At 41.2% G+C, this 20,781-nt stretch overlaps 1 protein-coding gene across 3 annotated transcripts in view; it reads right to left on the bottom strand.

Moving 5' to 3' along the window:
• The window catches only part of CDK14 (cyclin dependent kinase 14), a 658,689-nt gene that overhangs the window by 227,837 nt on the left and 410,071 nt on the right, over window positions 1-20,781 (bottom strand). For all 3 annotated transcript variants that reach the window (XM_013004655.2, XM_045288804.1, XM_045288805.1), the window contains one exon: window positions 14,802-14,895. In XM_013004655.2, coding sequence (XP_012860109.1) covers window positions 14,802-14,895 — 94 coding nt within the window. The remainder of the gene's footprint in view (window positions 1-14,801; window positions 14,896-20,781) is intronic.

Genomic DNA, 20,781 nt, shown 5'->3' with positions numbered 1-20,781 from the left:
CAAAGGGAGAGTGTTACACACAGGCACGTCTAACAGGAAGTAAGGATCTATTACCGACCAGAAGAGATAACATATGTGGTGTCTGAGGAATAAAATACTTAGACTATTGGTTGACGCCTGTTGCAAATGAAAGAAAAAAATTAAGGCAAAAATGAGTTAGGAAAATCCACGTTCCAGACAACATTCGGAGAATTTTCTCAGACGTATCAGCACCTTGTCACTTGCCTCAGAGTTGTCACGCTGTGGCAGTGTTCCACAATCTCTCACCGTCTGACGCATCTGAGAGCCCGCTGTTGCAGAAAGGGAGCAGAGGGGGGGTGAGCTAATGAGGGACCTCATGACCCAGCAAGTAACACTGAGACAACTCACACTTTCATAGTTACAGCACGGGAAGCAGTGTTGTTTAACTCTAGAGTATGAGGAAGACTACTAAAATTCAGGAACTGGAGAAAGCTGTTTTAAGGATTATTTGTTCCCAACAAAGAGGCTTATCACTTGAAAATTTGCGTGGTTACTGGCAGGTTTAAAATATGGGCTGAAGTATCTTGTCACTTCTCTTATATAAAACCACGGTCCCTGTCCTCTCCCCTTAACTTTGGTGAGGGCTGTGATGGCTTTGCCCAGCAGGGTCAGTCCGTGGCTTCCGAAGTTACCTTAGGAAAAACAGCTGCTCTTAAAACCCAGATAGCAAGCTCTGAGGACCAAAGAGCCCAGGAGGCAGAAGACGTGGAGAGATCCTAAGGCTCTATAAAGGGGAGAGAGAGAGAGAGAGAGAGAGAGAGAGAGAGATGCCTGGCCAGCCCAACTGTGCTATCCTCCGGTAGTTCCCACTTCAGTCACCATTCGTTGGTAAGCAAGAGACTCCAAGTCACAATGGTCCAGTCTAGCTCAGAAAACGTGAAAGTACAGACTACTGCTGACTGGCCATCTGACATAGCTACATCGTTGGTCATTGTTGGGAGTGCTTGAGTTGGTTCTGACACACAGCAAGTCTATGTACAACAGAAGGAAATGTAGCCAAGTCCTGCACTATCCTCGCAATTGTATATATTAGGTTGAAAAAAATAGGCCAACCATTGAAGACCATTGGTCACAGAGGCAAACCACTAAATCCCTAACAAGCTATGGTGAAAATTACTTCCACTGGGAGGTATGTACAGGTTGCATGGATATGCCCAGTGTTACTCATAGCTTAGTAAGAAAGTAAATACACTCTTGTAAATCAGAGTATACGGGAATGCAGCATTTCCATTCCTAATGAGTCAGAGTCACCGAGAGATTAAAAAGTATGGTCAGCAATTTCTTGGTCCTAAAATCCTATTTTTGCTACAAATTATGTGGTATCAGAATGTCACTGCAAATATTATCTATTCCTTTAAACATCTGTCACTCTTCCATATGCACATTACTCTGCTAGTCATACATACCATTTTATTTAAGAATCATGAATTTCACGATCCTTCCAATTCCCCTTTCTTCTCTACAATACTTATTCAAATCTTTCTTGCTTTCCTCCCATTCCAGATTAGTATTCAGATAAACTTTCAAGCACATTTTCAATCCACCACCTCCTTTTTTGCCTATTCCAATACCTTGATCTAATAAATCTGTCTCTGTATATCTTCATTGCCCTTTATAAATATCTTAGTCTTCATTATCCTGGAAATATTGATGCCACATTATAAAATCTATAAATCTTGATAAATATCCCTAATGTGGCATCCTAACTTTTTACTCACTCAAATCTCAGATTTTTCTATAATCAATGCTTCCTAGTTCTTCACTACTCAAAAACCAAAACACATTGTTGTTGACCCGATTCTAATTGTAGGAACACTTACAGCAAGTTGGAATTGTCCCGTAGTTTCCAAGGCTGTATGTTGATCTTTAAACACACACACACACACACACACACACACACACACACACACACACACACACACACTTTATTGCACTTCGGGTGAGTTTCCCATTCAGTAGTTCACACACGTTATTTTGTGACACTGGCTGCCATCTCCACTCTCCAGAGCATGCAGCATGGCTTCTACCCTGGCTTCCCCATTGCCACTCGTTCCGTTTCTCTGCTCTATCTTGCCCTTTTCATCGTTGCTTTTGGGTAAATGCTGATCTTGATTTTGAATAGTTGATTGTTCCAATGAGCACATTCCGCATAGGTATATTATCTAACGTTTGGGTCTATTACTTGGCGTGAGGTGAATGTGAGGTGTGGCTTCAGCTCCAAGTTCAAAAGGTGTGCTAGGACTATGGTACCCGGGGTTCTGCCTGTCTCTATCAGGCCAGTAAGTCTGGTCTTTTTTGTAATTTTGTTCTACCTTTTTCATCCATTCTAACCAGAACCTTCTATTGTGTTCCTGGTCAGAGTGGTCAGTAGTGGTAGCTGGACATTATCTAGTTTGTCTGGTCTCAGACTAGTGGAGGCTGTTGTTCCTGTGGGCCTTAGTCCTTGGGACTAATTTCTCCTTTGAGTCTTTCTCTAAATTAGGAACATTTCCTAAATGTGTTTTGTTTGCATTAATTCTCACAGTGAATTAGCTCATAAAGTCCTAAATCTCTTACTCTGGCATAATTCAACTGCAAAGATACATGCAGATGTACTTCAAACTCCCTGTTGTTCCACTCAATCTAATGTCTGGATGTAACAACTACAGAAATTTCAGGCTTCACACAAAGCCAAGACTTTCCAAAGGAGACTCTAAGAAGATGTGTTACGCAAAGGAGGTCAAGATAACAAGAGTATCACTCATTTCCTCAACCTATTGGGAAAAGCAATTCTAATTTTTAAGACATTCAGGTCTGAGAAGTCTGATTTTAAACAATATTAGCAGTAAGTATACACATGTTGCCTGTTCTTCAAGCTGCAATGATGTCCCTTGATATCTGCATGTTTTGCACCCATGTTACCTTCCTTCAATGAACAAGTATTGCTTTATGAGAAAGACCTTCCCAGGCCACAATATGTGGAGTAGCAGCTCTCATAGGTCTTACTGCCACATGACACATGCTACATTTGTTCACTTACTATCTGATCTCATTGGAATGGAATTCCTTGAGAATAGAAGCTGTTTGGTGCACTGTGGTCACTTTACAACATGGAAGAATATTTTGAGTTAAAAGTAGGAAGGTAATAAGTATATGCTAAAAAAAAAGAATAGTTTAATGGAAACACAAACATAAATGTTCTTAGTTTCATTTACAGAAAGTTTATAGTGCTATAATGTAAAAACACTCAGGGCCACAAGCATTTGTTTTTACCATGTGAGCTAATTCATATCTTCTCTACGTAACAGACCAGTTAACCTTAGCACAGAAGTTTCTTTGCAAATAGAAAAGTGATTAGCTATTTTATAGTGGAATGCATCACTGTCCTAGTTTTCCTTAAGACAAATGACCCTCACAGGGTTTGCTGCCAACATTTCTATTAGCTTAGGAACACAGAACTTCATTAAAGCATTTCTCTAAAGCGTCCATATATGATTCACTCACGTTTTATTTCTCTAATTTCTTAAATTTCATCTCTTCAACATTTTTCCCATATGGAGATCCTGGGACCATACTTCCCCTCAAGGCCACGCTGCCCTTACCTTGGAACACCAAGGAGAAGTGTAGGTCTCCTTTGAAAACCAGGTTTCAATTCTCATAACCATGTTCAGATATTTGCTCTGTGTCAACTGGTCCATTTTCCCTGCAGAAGGCCTTGTCTCCCTCTGGGTTAAAGGTTATCTCCTGTGCACACCCAGTGTGAGGAAGGAGCCAAGGGCAGACCCAAGAGAAAGGGCACTGGCCTCATAACATTCCCATCCCATCCAGTGAACTTAGCCTGGCTGATCTACAATCTCCCTCAAAGAATGGGTCTTTTCTCCATTTCTGTTGCTCACTCCTTCCTCGACTCCTGTCATTCCACTAGTTCCCATAATCCTTGATGGATGAATGGATAATTGAATAGGTTAAAAATATGGGATGTTTAATATAAAAACTATCAGCACATTACTTATTACTAAGGGAAGATGTTAGCAAATGTTATCACACTTACAGAATATTATTGAACAATTAAAATATTATTTTCAAGTATGTATTAATGACTTGAAAATAACTCCTTATTTAATCTTAAGATGAAAGAGAAGATGAAGAAAGAGTCACAAATGTACTATGAACGCAACTGTGAAAACCCAGAAAAAATAAATATAAAAAATGCTTAACACTGATTCTCTTTGAGTACTGATTTGGAGTTATCATATGGTTTCTAAATTTTTGTTTTATTTTTCACAAACATAATGCACTGAAATAATTTGCTACTATGTCAAATAACCATGCATATTGATATGGCTTGACAAAATAAGTAAAATCAAAATAAATATGCACTGGATTGATTAAGTCGCATTATCAAAAACTCACAGCCATCAAGTCACAGAGCCCCTTTCTCTCTCCCATGGAGCAGCTGGTGGGTTCAAGCTGCTGACCTTGTGGTAAAGAGCCCAAGATGTAAGCCACTATGCCACCACAGCCAAGTCATGTTATGTTCCTCATTAAATGAACAGAGTCTACCTCCCATCCTCTTACATCCCAACATGGACTGCTTAGTTCTCTACTTCTGTCAGTTGTTATCATAACATCACAATGTATTAATTTTATTACACTGCCATTTTCACATTCTCACCCTCATGTTAAATAAGAGTGTATTTGCTTACTTGTTTTCTTATTACTTTATGAATAATTGTACCTGTATTTATTTTTTTAAAGTTTTTAAAGCCCAGTTTTACCCATGCAATCCTTCAACAGACTCCTCCTGGCCCACCCCACTCCTACATAATTCCCTTGCCTGCACTGCCTGAAGTGCCCCCCAGCTTCGTTGCTGTCGCATTAGTTGCCCACGGCTCCCCTGAGTTTTCAAGGTGCGACCTCTTGGAATCAGATCACCAGGTCTGTTTTCCAGGGCACTTCGGGTAGGTTTCAACCACCCGCCTTTTGGTCAAAGCCCAGTGCTTCACTATAATGTCACCCTGTGATCGCCCCTGAATCTCTTTTCCACTTTAAATCTTGTAACTTTTCCCTCAAAGCTTAATTAAACATTGTCCTAACACCTTTCTCCTTTAGCACCCACCGTCTTAGGTACCCTCCTGGACTGACACACATTTTTAAACGAGAAAGGTTAGAGGGGCCAGAAGGCATTCTTAGTGGCGCGGTGGTGGGATGCTAGACCGAGGTCAGCACGTGGAACCCACCAGCTGCTCCGCAGGAGAAAGATGTGGCAGTCGGTTCCTTAAGCGTTCGGCCTTAGAGACTCCTTGGTGTGCACGTGCGCGCGTGCCCACACACAAACGGGTTTCAATTCTGAATGACATATACACAAATACAGATAAATGACATATACATGGAATGGGGGTGGGGCGGGAGGTACAGTTTAACAACTGTAGCAATCAAATAACGTACATATGTTAGCCAACAAGCAGTGGGCGAAATGCTATTGCAAGCCAGAAGAGTCGGAGAGCAGGGAAACAAGTCAGGGCTATCAGCATTCAAAGGCGGGGGCGGGGGCGGGGGGGCATACCCCAAAGATTGAGTCCTGCCAGACCCACTGTCATGGCTGCTGTGCATTGGGCCCTGAGCCACACGGACCCAGGCGCATCTGCCAAAGGTTGCAGACAGCTGTGCAAGCACTCTGCCATTTGTTCAGCTGTTTTGAAGCAGGAAAGATGCATAGTCCCAAGATCCAACCAAGTAGACCTCTTTTGCAATTCAGAACATTGCTGCTAGAATACAAATTTTCTTATTAGCTCTGATTTTGTCACTTTGAATCTATATTCACTGGGATGAATGCAGTCTACTGTTCCCCTTTGTAACTAATGGAGGTGAACAGAATACATTACACCGCATTAAAAAATGGGCAATGCGGAAGAAATGAAAATAAATCACTCTTTCGATCTAAGAGCAGAGTTGCTGCTCAGAGAATTAGGTGCCCATTCACCTGGCAATTCAGATTGTCTTTAAAATGATTTGTCAAAATTCCATCTCTTTCTCTCCTTTGCTGCATATAAGCACTGCGATTTCAAGGAAAATGATTTAATGTTAAAATCTCGAAATGCAGCAGAGCCAGCTCGTCATACAGACTGCTCCAGAATGGATTCAGTGGACTGGTGGGGGCGAGGGGGCTGGGTGCTGTGGCTGGAAAGGCTTCCTACTGACTGATCTTTGTGCCTTTTCACGTTCAGTGTAAGGACTCAGGGCGTGGGAGTTAATTATATTAGTTATCTTGGATAACGAGCTATTAATTTTGTGCTTTCATAGTTATTAACTACCTTTTGGTACACAGTTCACAGGTGAGTGAATGGACTTAATCTCTGTATTAAAATACAGAACAAACCAAAATAATGCCTTGTTTCATGACTTTTCAGAGTTGATGATCTCCCTGGCAATGCTCTACCAGGGGCCAGCTCTATCACCGCCGCTTTCCTAAGGTCTCTGGCTGTTTACATTAGAAGATTTTCAAAGTCCATTTAATCACACTTTAATAGTCATTCCTCTTCAGACCAGACATGAAAGGGAACCCTGGGAAAGCATTTTTCCCCAGTGCTTCAGCCACACGGGTGGGGTCTGTAAAGTCTCCGCTTTCAATGATTACTCCTGTCCTGAGAGAGTTTGCTTCTTTGGCGGGATATAAGCTGGTACATTTTGAATTTTAAACAATTGCGTCACCAGGGAGCCTCCAAATAATTCAGGAGAGAAATAAAATAGTTAAGATGGTAGCATTTATTGTCGAAAGACGTTTGTAGTGTTCCCATTTTTTAGCCATGTCGAATTCTTTAGGGCAAAAACATAGCATCATTTAATCTTAAAGCAGCAATTTTGTATAGATGATGGTCTTTAGCTCCTAATTATCAAGGGGCCTTTATAGTTCAAAAAGCATTACACATGTGAAATAATTAAAGTAAATGAAAAAGTTATTACCATAAATTATGATGGTTATCTGCATTTAAGGGTGGATGTGCCCTAACAACTCAGTGTATCAATATTCCAGTGGGAAATTTACAACCATTTATTTCTCTAACTTATTAAAAGCCTAGTCATAGCTTGGAGGTCTCAGAATATCCATAAAATTTCTGGGTATGGAAATTATTGCTATAAAATTAAGAAATGATAGCCAAACCTCCATATTAGAAGTAATCTAGCAGGGCATTACCAATCAAAAATGAGATAAGTTAAAATATGGTACTTAAAAAGGGAACTTTTAGCTAAGCCTTATCAATAATCCATGCTTTCATGAAACTCATCTTTGGATTCACAGCTAGCATAATGATACCTCATCAACAGGAAATAAGCCTCGGGTGACGTCCCTCTATGCATAATGGAGGGATGGGAACAAACTGACTACCAAACACAGTATTGGCGAGATGACTATCAGAGGTCACAATGATGAACCTGCTTGAACGCTTAAGAAACTGTCAATGGATCCCTCTCACTCTGATACATGTTAGGCCTGATCTGCTTTTCAACAATTTCTGAGGTTCCCCCCCCCCATTATTGGGGTTTGTCTCTGACGTATTTCGTCACTGTGGGTAGCCCTCTTGAATTTGTGTTCGCTGTTTTTCTGATTCTTGGTATACATAACCCGGGACTGATGATAATCTATAGAGACGGCAAGAAGAATAAGGGTTCAAAGGGGGTTATGGTGGGGAAGGCGGAGTAAAGGGCCGCTGATATCAAGGAGTTCAAGAAGGAAGAGGATGTTTGAAACTGTGGTTGCAATTGTACAATACTGCCTGATGTGATTGAACTATGGAGATATTGTATTACCTCCCAATAAAATGGTTTTGAAAAAAAAAACTTCATTAACATAATAATTTCCCTTACTTTATAATTCATCCTAAAATAATGCATTATGGATATATTCACAGCTATACAGTTCCTAGTTGAAGTTTTCTGACGTCAAAGATAACAATTTGATGCTAGTTCGCATTAAATAAACCTGAATGTCACAGAATTACATCATTACTCTTCAATAACTATCAGAAAATGAAAGCTTACATGGAATATGGAGTTAGGATATTATCTTCAGAAAACATTTCAATGCTGTAATGTTATTGTACTTTAGCTTTAAATAAATGAAAACGATCCATATTTTGAGATAGGTTTTAACATCAAAATCTAGATATGCAAACTAAGGTCCTTTAAAATGATCTCTCTTATTTTTTGGTGTCGTATTGCAAATTCTACTCGATTTTTAAGAAAATACTCACGGAAAATTACATGAAATGGCTATGTAAAAATAAAAGCTTAGCAGAAAAAATGAACAGCAAATATATTTTTGCTACAGACCAAAAACTATGAATAAAAAAAGATAGGAAAACACAAGTTCATAAGCATCACTTCTTCCTGGTATAGTCTAAAGAATCAATGAAATAGAAAAACATTTTCTTGGGGACAGAAGAAAGGAAATATTTAAAGAGCTTAAATGAAGGGATGGATATTCAAGAGTAGTCAATTTATAAAAATAAAAATTCACTGTATTTAAAATTTTCAAAAGTAATTATTATTTTAGCTAAAAGGATAACTGAAAAATAATAGAGAAAAACTGTAAATGAAATATCAATACATTGCTGGTTAAATGGACAATGTTTCATGCATACAATTAAACCCTTCCATGGCATGGTGCTGAGTTTCAGGATTTTTTCCCTAAGGAAAATTGTTTAGTAGATATTATAAAGGGAAAAATTCAAGTTGTACAATTGTATTGAAAATATGATACAACTATTCTTAACATATACAGAAAAAAAACTATAAAGTATATACAAAACTATAAAGTATAGACAAAGCACTCCATGCTGTTTTCTCCAGATAGTAATATAAGGTGATTTGCTGTGTTTATACAATTTGGAATTGAGTGACCCTTCCAGAATAAAGATATATTATTTTAATAGTCTGAAGACTTGATTTGAGCATTTGTATACATACAGGGATTTATGGGCAACAAGCATTACCTACAGTCATCGAGGCAAATCTAACTCACAGCTACCCCACAGAACAACAGGAGAACTGCCCCTGAGTGTTTCTGATGCTGCAAGTCTTTAGGGGGGTAGGACACCTCCTATTTCCCCTGTGGAGGGGCTGGGGGTTCCAACGACTGACCTTGGGGTGAACAGCCCAACACATGAACTACAATGCCACCAGAGTTCCCTATAGCAATAAATAATGAAGTAAATGAAAGAAATTAGAATCAACCATTTTCTAGGAAAAGAAACTAATAGAACCAATTTATGAAGAAGGTATTGAGAATAGAGAGATTTCAGTATTTCCACTTCGTGTGAGCGTATAAGACTACTGTGGGGTATTGGATACTATATGCATGGTTTGTAAGTGCCTCAACTTCCTAAATTTCAGTCTTGTTTTTCTTATTCCTTTACTGTTGACTTAAGAGTGAGGGCAAAATAGTGATAGCGTCTCAAGTCCGATCAATGTGCCCTGATGCAGCTTCTAAACTCAATATGAAAGCTGTACTGCAATGCTGGAGTTGCATAAGTAAAATGAATGATAAACAGAGGAGCACATCTCTTGACAAGAGTCAGATTAAGATCTGCCCCAAGAATTCAGTTCCGTTTTTTAAAAAAGAAGGTAGAAGTATGATATACCTACTCCACAATTACCGACTGTGGAAAGTAAGGACTGGGAAGCGCATGTACGCGGCCACATTGTCTACACTCATAATAGAGAGTTCAGGAAGCCGAGACTCTGGTAGAAGAAGGCCTTCGCATTTGTGATAGAGATGACACCCAGTCACATTCTCCTGACTAAAAATTTCCCCCACAATACCATCTCCCCCACCCCCCCACCAAAATCGTGCTACTTTTAAGATGCTTCTTACAGCACATGGCTGCTTGCTATGTGGTTAGAGGCTACCTATCTCTGAGTAGTCAGGTTCCACTGTCCGTCCCATCCTAGGTCCGGACAACTCCCTTCTGACACTGATTCACAGCCTGCTCCCCTGGAGAGAGCTCAGGGACCCCACGGCTGAGCCAGCTTAGGTGCTTCCAAAGTTGTCTCCATCTTAACTCTAGCACCTGCCCATCTTGTTACAGATGTGCCTCTAGTACCTGCCCACCATATTACAGCTGTGCTTCCCAGGGCTTGCTAGCCCCAGGACTATAGAAGCCGGTTGCATGCTTTCTCTGTCTCGTTGTTTTCTCTCAAGTGCACACCCACTCCTTAGGACTCTCTCAGTCTTGAGACTGGACCTTACAGCCAACCATCTCACTGTCTGACACTCTGCACTTATGACAATGGGAACAATCTACTCTTTGACTATTTTGTGCATTAATGTTGTACATCTGGCAGTAACAAATGTGCTGTGAGAGGATGAGAGCAACGCTGGCTGTGATCATTAAGATTATGTGCTAGGTTGGCTGAATCATTATTGTCATTGGTTTGGTTACATAGTGGTGTGATCTGGCAGTTGTGCAATGATGCAGTCAGCCTCTATTTTGCAATCCGATGTGATGAGTCTCCATTTCCACATAATGCTGATTTTCACCAGGGATCTTTAGAACTTCAGTATGCTGACAACTAAGGAGTGGATGTAATGTATGTAGCTGCTAGGATGCATGTAATTTGAATCTTAATAACAAACACCTTTACTTACCTAATACTATGCCTAAAGAAATAATTTATATGAAGATGAGCTAATGTGGAAATTCCATTGAATAAAAGTACCCTACACCAAATAATTTAATAACAATTATAATAACTTTATAGATTATTTATAGAATGGCAGGAAGAGTTCTAAAAAGATTAGGGTCTTAAGTAATTTATTTCTCAAAGTTATTTATGAGGTACATGCTATTATTTCCTGTGGAAAACCAAGGTTCACACAGATAAAGCTCTTGCCCAACGTCACAAAGTTTAAAAAGTAACAAAGTAGGATTCTAATCCCCTAAAGTCTGACACTGGTAAACTATATATTTTCAGATTTATATTTTAAAAATTAAACAAGCATTTGCTTTTAGAATAAAAGCAATGCCATCAAGTAGATTCTAACTCATAGTGACTCTCCAGGGCAAAGCAGAACTGCTCCTGTGGGTTTCCCAAGGCCATGGCTCTTTACCGGAGAAGAAAGTCTCGTCTTTCTCCTGAACTTTTAGAATAGTTTAAAATAAATAAATAAACCACTAGGTAGAAATTTACAAAAAGTCTAGATAGTTCTTGTAAACCCATCACCCACTTCCTCCTATGAGTATATTACTGCATATTCTCGAGTACAAGCCGACCCGAATATCAGCCGATGTACCTAATTATACCACAAAAACTGCATTAAAAATGTGCTGATTGATGTCTCTCGCTAACCCATGGCTTTATGGGGGACAACACCAGAGATTCAGTTTTGAGATTGGCCCAGTATGACCCCACCACACCGAGGCAAAACACTAAGGGTGTGTTGCAAAGCTGCAGGGGGAGCAGAGCAGGGAGGTCCTGAGGGAGTACCAAGGATAGACTTTGTGGCCAGGGTGTGGCACCCCATCGGACTCAACTGGGGGACACTCCTAGAGGTCAATAAACAGACCTTGAACTATTTACAGGTTTTTCTTTCTTTTTATTTTATTTAAAATTTTAAAAACTTAATTAATAAATTAATTTTGCGGGGTCATTGTTTTTTTTGTTGTCATTGTTTTGTTTTGCTATGTCATGCTTGTGTGTGTGTGTGTGTGTGTGTGTGTGTGTGTATTGTCTCTGCAGGTCTATCTAGATAGGATAGTCTGGATGAACAGTCTGGAGGAGAAAACAACGGCAACAATGGTTCTGGAGGGATATGGGAAAGGGGGAGGTGGGGAAAGGAGGTGGTGTTGACCAACCCAGGGACAAGGGAAGAACAAGTGATCCAAAATCAGTGGCAAGGATGGTGTAAGAGGCCTGGTAGGAATTGATCAAGGGCAATATAACTGAGAGAAATTACTGAAACCCAAATGAAGGCTGAGCATGATAGTAGGACAAAAGGAAATAAAAGGAAATAGAGGAAAGAACTAGGAGGGAAAGGGCATTTATAGAGGTCTAAATACAGGCATAAATAAATTTATATACGATGATGGGGAAATAGATCTATGTGCCTATCTTTATAGGTTTAGTATTAAGATAGCAGATGGACATTGGGCCTCCGCTCAAGTACTCCCTCGATGCAAGAACACTTTGTTCTACTAAATTGGCATTCCATGATGCTCACCTTCCTGACATGATCACTGAAGACAATGGGTGCATAAGCAAATGTGGTGAAGAAACCTGATGGTGCTCAGCTATCAAAGGATATAGCATCTGGGGTCTTAATGGCTTGAAGGTAAATAAGGGGCCATCTAGCTCAGAAGCAAGCAAGCCCCCATGGAAGAAGCACAGCAGCCTGTGTGACCACGAGGTGTTGAAGGGATCAAGTATCAGGCATCAAAGAATAACAAATCGTATCATTGTGAAAGAGGGAGAGTGTAGATTGGGGTCCTAAAGCCCATCTGTAGGCAACTGGACATCCCCTTACAGAAGGGTCATGGGGAGAAGACCAGCCAGTCATGGTGCAGTGTAGCAACGATGAAACATACCACTTTCCTCTAGTTCCAAATTCTACTTCATGATCCCAATTCTACCTTACAAATCTGGCTAGACCAGAGGATGTACACTGGTACAGATAGGTATTGGAAACACAGGGGATACAGGATAGATGATCCCTTCAGGACCAGTGGTGAGAGTGGCAATGCCAAGAGGGGGGAGGAAAGGTAGGGTAGAAAGGGGGAAACGATTATAAGGATCTACATATAACCTCCTCCGTGGGGGATGGACAACAGAAAAAAGGGTGAAGGGAGACATTGGACAGTATAAGATATAACAAAATAATATTAATTTATAAATTGTCAGGGGTTCATGAGGGAGGGGGAAGCGGGGAGGGAGGGGAAAATTTGAGGAGCTGATACCAAGGGCTCAAGTAGAAAGCAAATGTTTTGGGAATGATGAGGGCAACAAATATACTTATGTGCATACAATGGATGTATGTATGGATTGTGATAAAAGTTGTACGGGTCTCAATAAAATGATTTAAAAAAATGTGCTGAAAAACTCGGGTTATACACGAATATATATGGCACTGTACTGTGTGGATGTGTCACAACCAAGGAACCAATGTTAGGAATCGCCTCGTCAATGCCAACTCATAACAACCCTATGTAATCTCTCTGAAGCTGTAAATCTTGACAGGAGACGGTAGCCTCATCTTTCTCCTAACGAGCAGCTAGTGGGTCTGAACTGCAGACTTTGCAATCCAAATTTAATCTGAGCGCATCACCAGGAACTGATATGATTTTATTATTATTAAACTCCACACTTACTCGGGTTTCACTGTTTTCCCTACACATTCTTTTCTGCCCCAGGATCCCAGGCCAAGTATCACATTGCATTTCAATGCCCTTAGCTTCCTCTGGGTGGTGATAGTTCCCCAAACTTAGATTGTGTTTGATGACAGTGTTTTGAGGGGTCCTGGTCTGGGATTGTGTAGAATGTCTCTTAATGTGGGTTTGTCTGGCTCATGATTATACTGAGGGTTTTTGAGAGGGAAAACACAGAAGTGTCATTCTTATCATATCAGATATCAAGAATAAACGTTATCAAAATAACATCATTGATGATGTTCACCTGAATAACCTGGTTAAAGTAATGCTTTCCAGGATGCTCCAATATATAACCTCCTCACCACCTCCATACTCTACTTCTGGAGGAAAGTTACCAAGTGTAGCCCACACTCGAATGGCGAAGAGAAGGCAGTGGGAGGAGGTCGCGCTCTGCTGAAAGTGGGGTTAGCTACATACATCACCTTGAGTCCTTCAGTCGCAGCCTTCGTGTATAACCCGTTACTCCAGACTGCGTCACACATGCTACCCTTTCTTATGACTAATTCACGTACAATGGTTTGAAAACATCATTTTATCTAATTTCAAAATTTTCATTTGCTTTTCAAAGGTCCAAAACTGTTGGGAAAAAATGCGACAACAAAAATCTGCCTTACCATCATCAGAACAAAAAATCTTACCATAGTGAATGATGGGGGGAGTGCGGAGTAGAGATCCAAAGCCCATTAGTAGGCCACTGGAGATCCCCTTGCAGAGGGGTCTCGGGGAGGAGATGAGCCAGTCAGGGTGCGATGTAACAATGATGAGAAATACAACTTTCCTCTAGTTCCTAAAGGTTTCCTCCCCGCTCCCACTACCATGACTCGAATTCGATCTAGCAAGTCTGGCTAGACAAGAGGAGGTACACTGGTATAGATAGGAACTGAAAATGCAGGGAATCCAGGATGGATGAGCCCTATAGGACCAGTGGTGTGAGTGGCAAAACAGGGAGGGTAAAGGGAGAATGGGTAGGAAAGAGGGAACCGATTACATGGAACTGTGTGTGACCTCCTCCCTGGGAGACAGACAACCGAAAAGTGGGTGAAGGGAGACGTCGGACAGGGCAAGATATGACAAAATACCAATTTATAAACTATCAAGGGCTCATGCGGGAGGGGGGAGCGGGGAGGGAGGGGAAAAATGAGGACCTAATGTCGGGGGTTTAAATGGAGAGAAAATGTTTTGAGAAACGATGTACAAATGCGCTTTACACAATTGATGTGTGTATGGATTGGGATAACAGTTGTATGAGCCCCTAATAAAATGTTAAAAAAAAAAAAATCTGCCTTACGTTGTTTTCTACTAACCACTGTAGAGTTTGTCATTAGGTGACTAATTATAAGCCAATTTCCCTCAAAAGGACGAATTATAAGACTTTACCAGAAATATCCTTTCAAGTTGGTCTTGGATGTCTTTCATTCCTGGAAAAGCAGCAACCCCTTGGATCATTTCAACAAAGATGCAGCCAACGCCCCTGAAGAGAGAAGAAAGCCTGGTTACAAAAAGGTCAACACATTCTGCTTAGAATATAGCGCCTGGAATTAGGCATTCACTCCGACAGAGGAGCGTCCTGGGTAAAGAATATTCTTAACAAGACACCAAGCACACAACCCACCTGGCCACTTTTCTTCCCACACCTCTCTCTGTTTACTGTCCCCAAAGAGCTCTGACAGTCACAGGCTATGACAACAGCGACCCTAGTCTGAAACAGTAAACCCTGGTGGCTCAACCTTACTTAAAAGACAGTTAAGATTTCGCTGACTGCTACAGAAAGTCTCCAAGTGATTTCCTCACACACATTTCCAAATATATTTCATAAAACCATAACCCACTGTACAGTACGCTCAAGCTGTCCAATGGCTCTTGATTCTATCTTTGCATCAGAATCACCTGGCGGCCTTTTTATATTCTGACCATAAACTCCAGAGACACCTTTTTAAGTAAGTTTAGGTAGGAACCCAGGTCTTACTAATTCTAAGCAGTTAATTCAGAATCAATGAGTCGGGCTGATCAAGCCATCAATACATAAACCTAGACAACTTGGCTCAGTTGTTCCATGAGCTAGAATACGCTCCTATGTGGTTTTTATTATCGAAGCTCAACCCAACCTCTATGATCCAGTTTAAATGTCATCTGCTCTAGAAATCTTCCATGAGCGCTGCAACGGAACAGCTCCCTGATGAGCTTGGTTATTAATCCCTTAACTCGACGGCAGTGAGTTGCTGTATCGCGTATACGAGCTGCTTGCCATGCTCAGCTATTCTTCCTACTCGAGCTTTCGGGCTTACAGTTCCGAGGCAGGCCTATCCGAGCACCTCGTTGAACTGCTGCAACCTGGATCTGGTCTAAAAGAAACAACCAATTCAGTCCGGGCAGACAGCCAATCAGTCTTCTCCTGGGACTCTGCAGAAATCATTTGGTAGCAAGATGGACAGAAATTGGCACATGTGGATAAGACACATTAATGGCAGAGAATTAGCATGAATGGCTATATACTGGCACCATCCTCATTTTGCAAACAGAATGTTCCCTTTACAGTCCACAATTTGGTTGTGGTGCCTTTCCCTTTATAAATTGCAACTTGGTGTGAGATCCTCAGCAGAGGCTGCATTGCTCACAAGGCAAAGTGGGCTGATGAGGTTGAAACCACAAGACCAGCAGTTCAAAACCACCAGCCACTTTTTTTGGAGGGGGTAGGCGGGACAGGACTTTCTACTCTTGTAAAGGGTGACAGTCTCAGAAACTCACAGAGGCAGTTCTAACTTGTCCCATAGGGTCACTATGAGTTTGAAACACTTGATGGCAGTGTGAGTGTGTGTGTGTGTGTGTGTGTGTGTGTGTGTGTGTGTGTGTGTGTGTTGGGGGTGGGTTGTTGCTGCTGTTTGATCTATAATACAATACTGAAACACAGCCATTTAGTTGGTTCTGATGATCAAAACCCTATAGGATATAGAAGAATTGCTTCTTAGGGTTTCTGAGAGGGCAAACCGTTACTGGAACAGTCAGCTTCATTGTTCCCCTTTAGAGTAGCTGGTGTGTTTGAACCGATGACCTTGGAGTGAGCTTCCCAATACTTATCTCACAGCACCACCAGGATACCTTCCATATGATATTTGGGAGCATTTAAAAGACAAATTTAAGAAAAAAAAGAGATAATTTTAAGCTGAAATTCTGTTCAGTTGGAATGAGATGATATAATTTTTTAATGAGCTCTTATCTGCTTAGTTGGCTAAAGGCTGTTGACTTATTTCTAATGGATATTTCTTATGAGGTCATCATTCCAAAGATGCCTGCGGGAAGAGTAGAGAAGCTGAATTACACTTAAAGGACTTCTAAAAAGCGACATAAAGTGAAGGAAAAGACAGAAGTACAAGTATAGAAAATACAAACACACTAATATAACGGAATATTTTATTACTGGAGCTGCTTTAGTGTCAGACAGCAACTAAGTCCTTCTGTTTCCTATGAAAGGGCCCTTTTTCTTCTTTTCCTTTTTCCTTTGCTTTCTACCCTCTACTCACCCCATGCTCCCTTTCCCTGAATGGATTAAGCTGACTTCCCAGCTAAGTGAGAAAGAATTCATCTACTCAGGAACTGCACTTAATGGTATATAATCTTATTTCCGGAAATGCCCTCTTCGCTTTGATACATCTTTAAGGAATTCCAATTCCCACCCTCCTGAGAATAAGAGTTGGTATGGAAAGCTTACAATGTGGGGTGTAGCTTACAATGAGGGGTGTCTTAGAATACAGTGCATTCACATTCTTATTTCAGGAAGTTACCTGGGAAGGTAATATAGGCATTAGCACATCCATTAGAAAGCACTTGGTTTGTAGAAGGCTGCTATTTAGAATGAGAACCCTAATTCTGTTTTGAGTCTTCACATAAGTGCAGATGCCATTTGAGTTCTCTGTTACTTTTCTGAGGCTGAAAAAGGACCCCAACCTACTTCCATGGGGTGGCTTGCTACTCCTATGGCTGACAGCTGAGTGTCTTTGAGGCTGGGCCACCAGAACTCCTGTCCCTGTACTCACGCTCTTATTAAAGCTACCATTGAGGAGAGGCCCCCAGGCCATGTGGCCTGCAAAGCCTCCAACAAGCACTCTCCTGGCCCTTGGCAGGGAATGTTTGCCAACCCCTGACCTTTGTTTTGCTTCACTCACATGCAAATAGACAGATTTGTCCTAGTCAGTTATAGAAAATGAGTAAAACAAGGCAATGCGATTATTTGTGAATGGGAGTATCTTCTCAAACATGAGTTGACTTTTAGTACCTTCCTCAGTTTGCCACCATGGCCTCCTGATTGTCAGAAAATACACTGCCGTTTGTTCAAGCTACCCACCTGTGGCATTCCTGGTCCAGCAGCACTCGGTCACTGAGACAGGGTTGTATATAAGTTGGGCAGCCATGGCATTTTGAGATTTCTCTGCATGCACAAGAGGAACCTCTATGCATTTTGATGAACTTTGAAATGAGCCGTCTAGAGCTACAGGCTCAGAATATGAAATGTCAGTTAAGGTTCAACTCTAAATAACTTGAGCAGCAAACTCATTAAAGATTAATTAAGTTTGATTGGAAGGCATTTGAAAACTAATAGGCACACTCTTATGGCAAAGGAGTTCAAGAGGAACAATGTATCTAAAATATTAAAAGAGGAGAAATGGTGGAGCAAGGGCGGGTGATTACACATGGGGCAAGTGGAAGCTCCCAGGGATGGGTTGTAGAGTTGGCATGTTGCACTTGGTTTGCGGGAGGCTAGGGTTTACTGTGGGAGTCATAAATCCATTTTCAGTCTTGATGGAAATCCTATCTCTATCGAGTTCTTCCTGGATATTAATCAACAACACAAAAAGCTTTAGTCTTAAGCAAAGGATGTTGAAAAGTGGATTGCCAGGACTCCCCTAACTAGCCCAGGGAGGGGCAGGCTCACACTTTGGGACTGGTGGGGCCTTTTCTTAGCAGAAAGTAGGGTTATCTGGGCCACATGGCTATGAGGTGTATCCAAGCTCTACTGGTGGAGGGACCCAGAACCACTTCTGGCAAGCGTTCTAATCTATTAGCATCTGTGTGCAGTTACAGTTCTGTCCCCAGGACTTGCTTTACCACCAATCATGATTGGATGGCAAAAGTTTGCTCAACCACAGTAAGTTGTATAAAGACTTTAATGTTTTAAAATATGGCGCAAAGAAAAAAGCCAAACAATTAAAAAAAAATCTCTTGGATTAAAGCTTCTAACTTTATCCACTCACCTCAAGCAAAGGCTTGAGATTCCTTAAGACGGAGAACACAAATCAGAGAGTGACAATTTCACTCTCCCGGGACAGCACTGACCGCGTAGTCTGGTAAGAATCATCAGTTTGTGTGTGTGAGCCTGTGTTCGGGGGAAGCCACACAGCTAGCTCACACTGTTCACCAGGAGAGGAGACTGGGCCCTTCTCACCGTGCTTCCCTAACTAAAAGCTCCCGAGGCCCCCAGTGAGAACCGCCTGCATTAGTGAGCCACTGGAATGGGGGCTGGAGATCAGCAGGTGTCAGATGCTTTTGACAGGAGGAAAGCAAACGGACGGACGGAACCACAACCCACTGCAAGGGCCTTCTCTGGCCTTTCTCCCTCTCACCGTCCTGCAGGCACCAGGAACGTCCTCAAAGTCCAAGTGCCCATCAATAGACTCGAGAGCAGGGCTTCTCCCTGTTTCAGGGGGATGGATGCCAATTGGATGAGACTCACGCTAGAATATGGATTCTGGGACACTAGATCTAGATCGAAGCCCGAGGTTCTGTATTGTTTTATTTTTTAGGCTCTGAATTCTAACAAGTTTCTAAGCAGTCCCAATGCTATACTAGTCTAAGACAAGATGTTGGTACAAAAATCTCGATTACTCTGTTTGTAAAGATTATTATTATTATTATTAATCCTGATTCATAGTTCTGTTTAATTCTCTGAAAACACACACACACACACACACACACACACACACACACACACTCCATCCAAAGGAAAACAAAGAAGCACTAGAAATGTGAAATGAGTTCGATTAAATGCTGAAAACAATCTGAATTTAACAAAGAGGGACATACTAATAACTCAGAAAGATTCCACACTAATTAACTTAATAGGTCATTTTATTTTGTCATGGTTCACTGACATGCATCATTATGTAGTGAAAGCTACCAATATTTGATTCTCCAAGCTAGCCATTTATTTATCTCACTTTTTCTATGGTGGAATGTATATGTTTGTAAAACAGACCAAGAGGGTAGGCTAAAAAATAAAAATTTTTAATTAAATTTTCTGGCTATAACCTGTAGAGAAACGTATTACACATAAGAGATGTGATCTTTCCATGCTGGTTGGTATTTGCGATATTTGAAACGTGAAAGATTAAAAAATTAGAGTCCCTATACCCTTGGTGACTACTGAAGGAATCAAATTGATGAAAGTGTCACTCATCATTTACTGTGGGGAGTGCTTCATTAGGCACAGATAGGCGCAATCTATCTTAGTCAAATACTTCCATCAAGTACTTAGGTCTGAAGGAAGGAAACAACATGAAACAAAACCCTGGGATTTGAGTCAATGCCCATCTTGGAAGAAATTCACTTCTTAAAAAACGCTTTTAACTTAGGGAGAAAATTTAAGGTTTCATTTTCAGACTATGAAGAAAAATCATACCTGAAAGAGTTGCAGAAACAATTTAAGCATCTTTATATCAGATAAGAATTAAACCAAAGAATGACATACAGGCCGCTGATGTGATTTAGCAGCATCAAAGCCCGGGGGTGGGGAGAAGTTGGCAAGGGGCACAGAGGAGGTCCCCTGCTGAGCAACCAGGGCTGCGATCAAGAACTCAAATCACCTGACAGAGTCAGCAAGCCTAACCGATCCTAACATCGCGATGGCAGTGCTCAGTCTCATAATAGGTGGTAAACACACACACACGTACACACACATGAAAGTCTGGGGTGCAATGGGTAAGCTCTGTTAACAGAAAGGCTGGTCATTCAAGCCCAGCCAGTAGCTCTAGAAGAGAAATACTAGGTATTTGCTCTTGGAAGGATTTCAGACAAGAAAACCTTAGAGAGCAAGTCTTCTCTCTCAGATGAGGTGGATATATACATGTATTTTCGTGTGTGTGTGTGTGTGTGTGTGTGTGTGTACACATGCATACACACACACACACACACACACACACAAATACTGTTTACAGAGGGCAAAGTTATCCTTTCGATAACTTATTCAGTTGCCCACGCTAGAACCTCAGGAATCATCTGAAGTCCTTGCCATTCTCTTCCTTCACGGATCCAGTCATCATTTTCCCACATTCCTATTATTCCTGAATAGTCATTCCCTTCCGTTTCC

Source organism: Echinops telfairi, unplaced genomic scaffold (genome assembly GCF_000313985.2).
Source record: "Echinops telfairi isolate 266 unplaced genomic scaffold, ASM31398v2 ScPeMD7_23;HRSCAF=83, whole genome shotgun sequence".
In the NCBI taxonomy this organism is placed as follows: Eukaryota; Metazoa; Chordata; class Mammalia; order Afrosoricida; family Tenrecidae; genus Echinops; species Echinops telfairi.
Note: the sequence above shows the minus strand (reverse complement) of the source record. Positions and strands in the feature narration are given on the sequence as shown.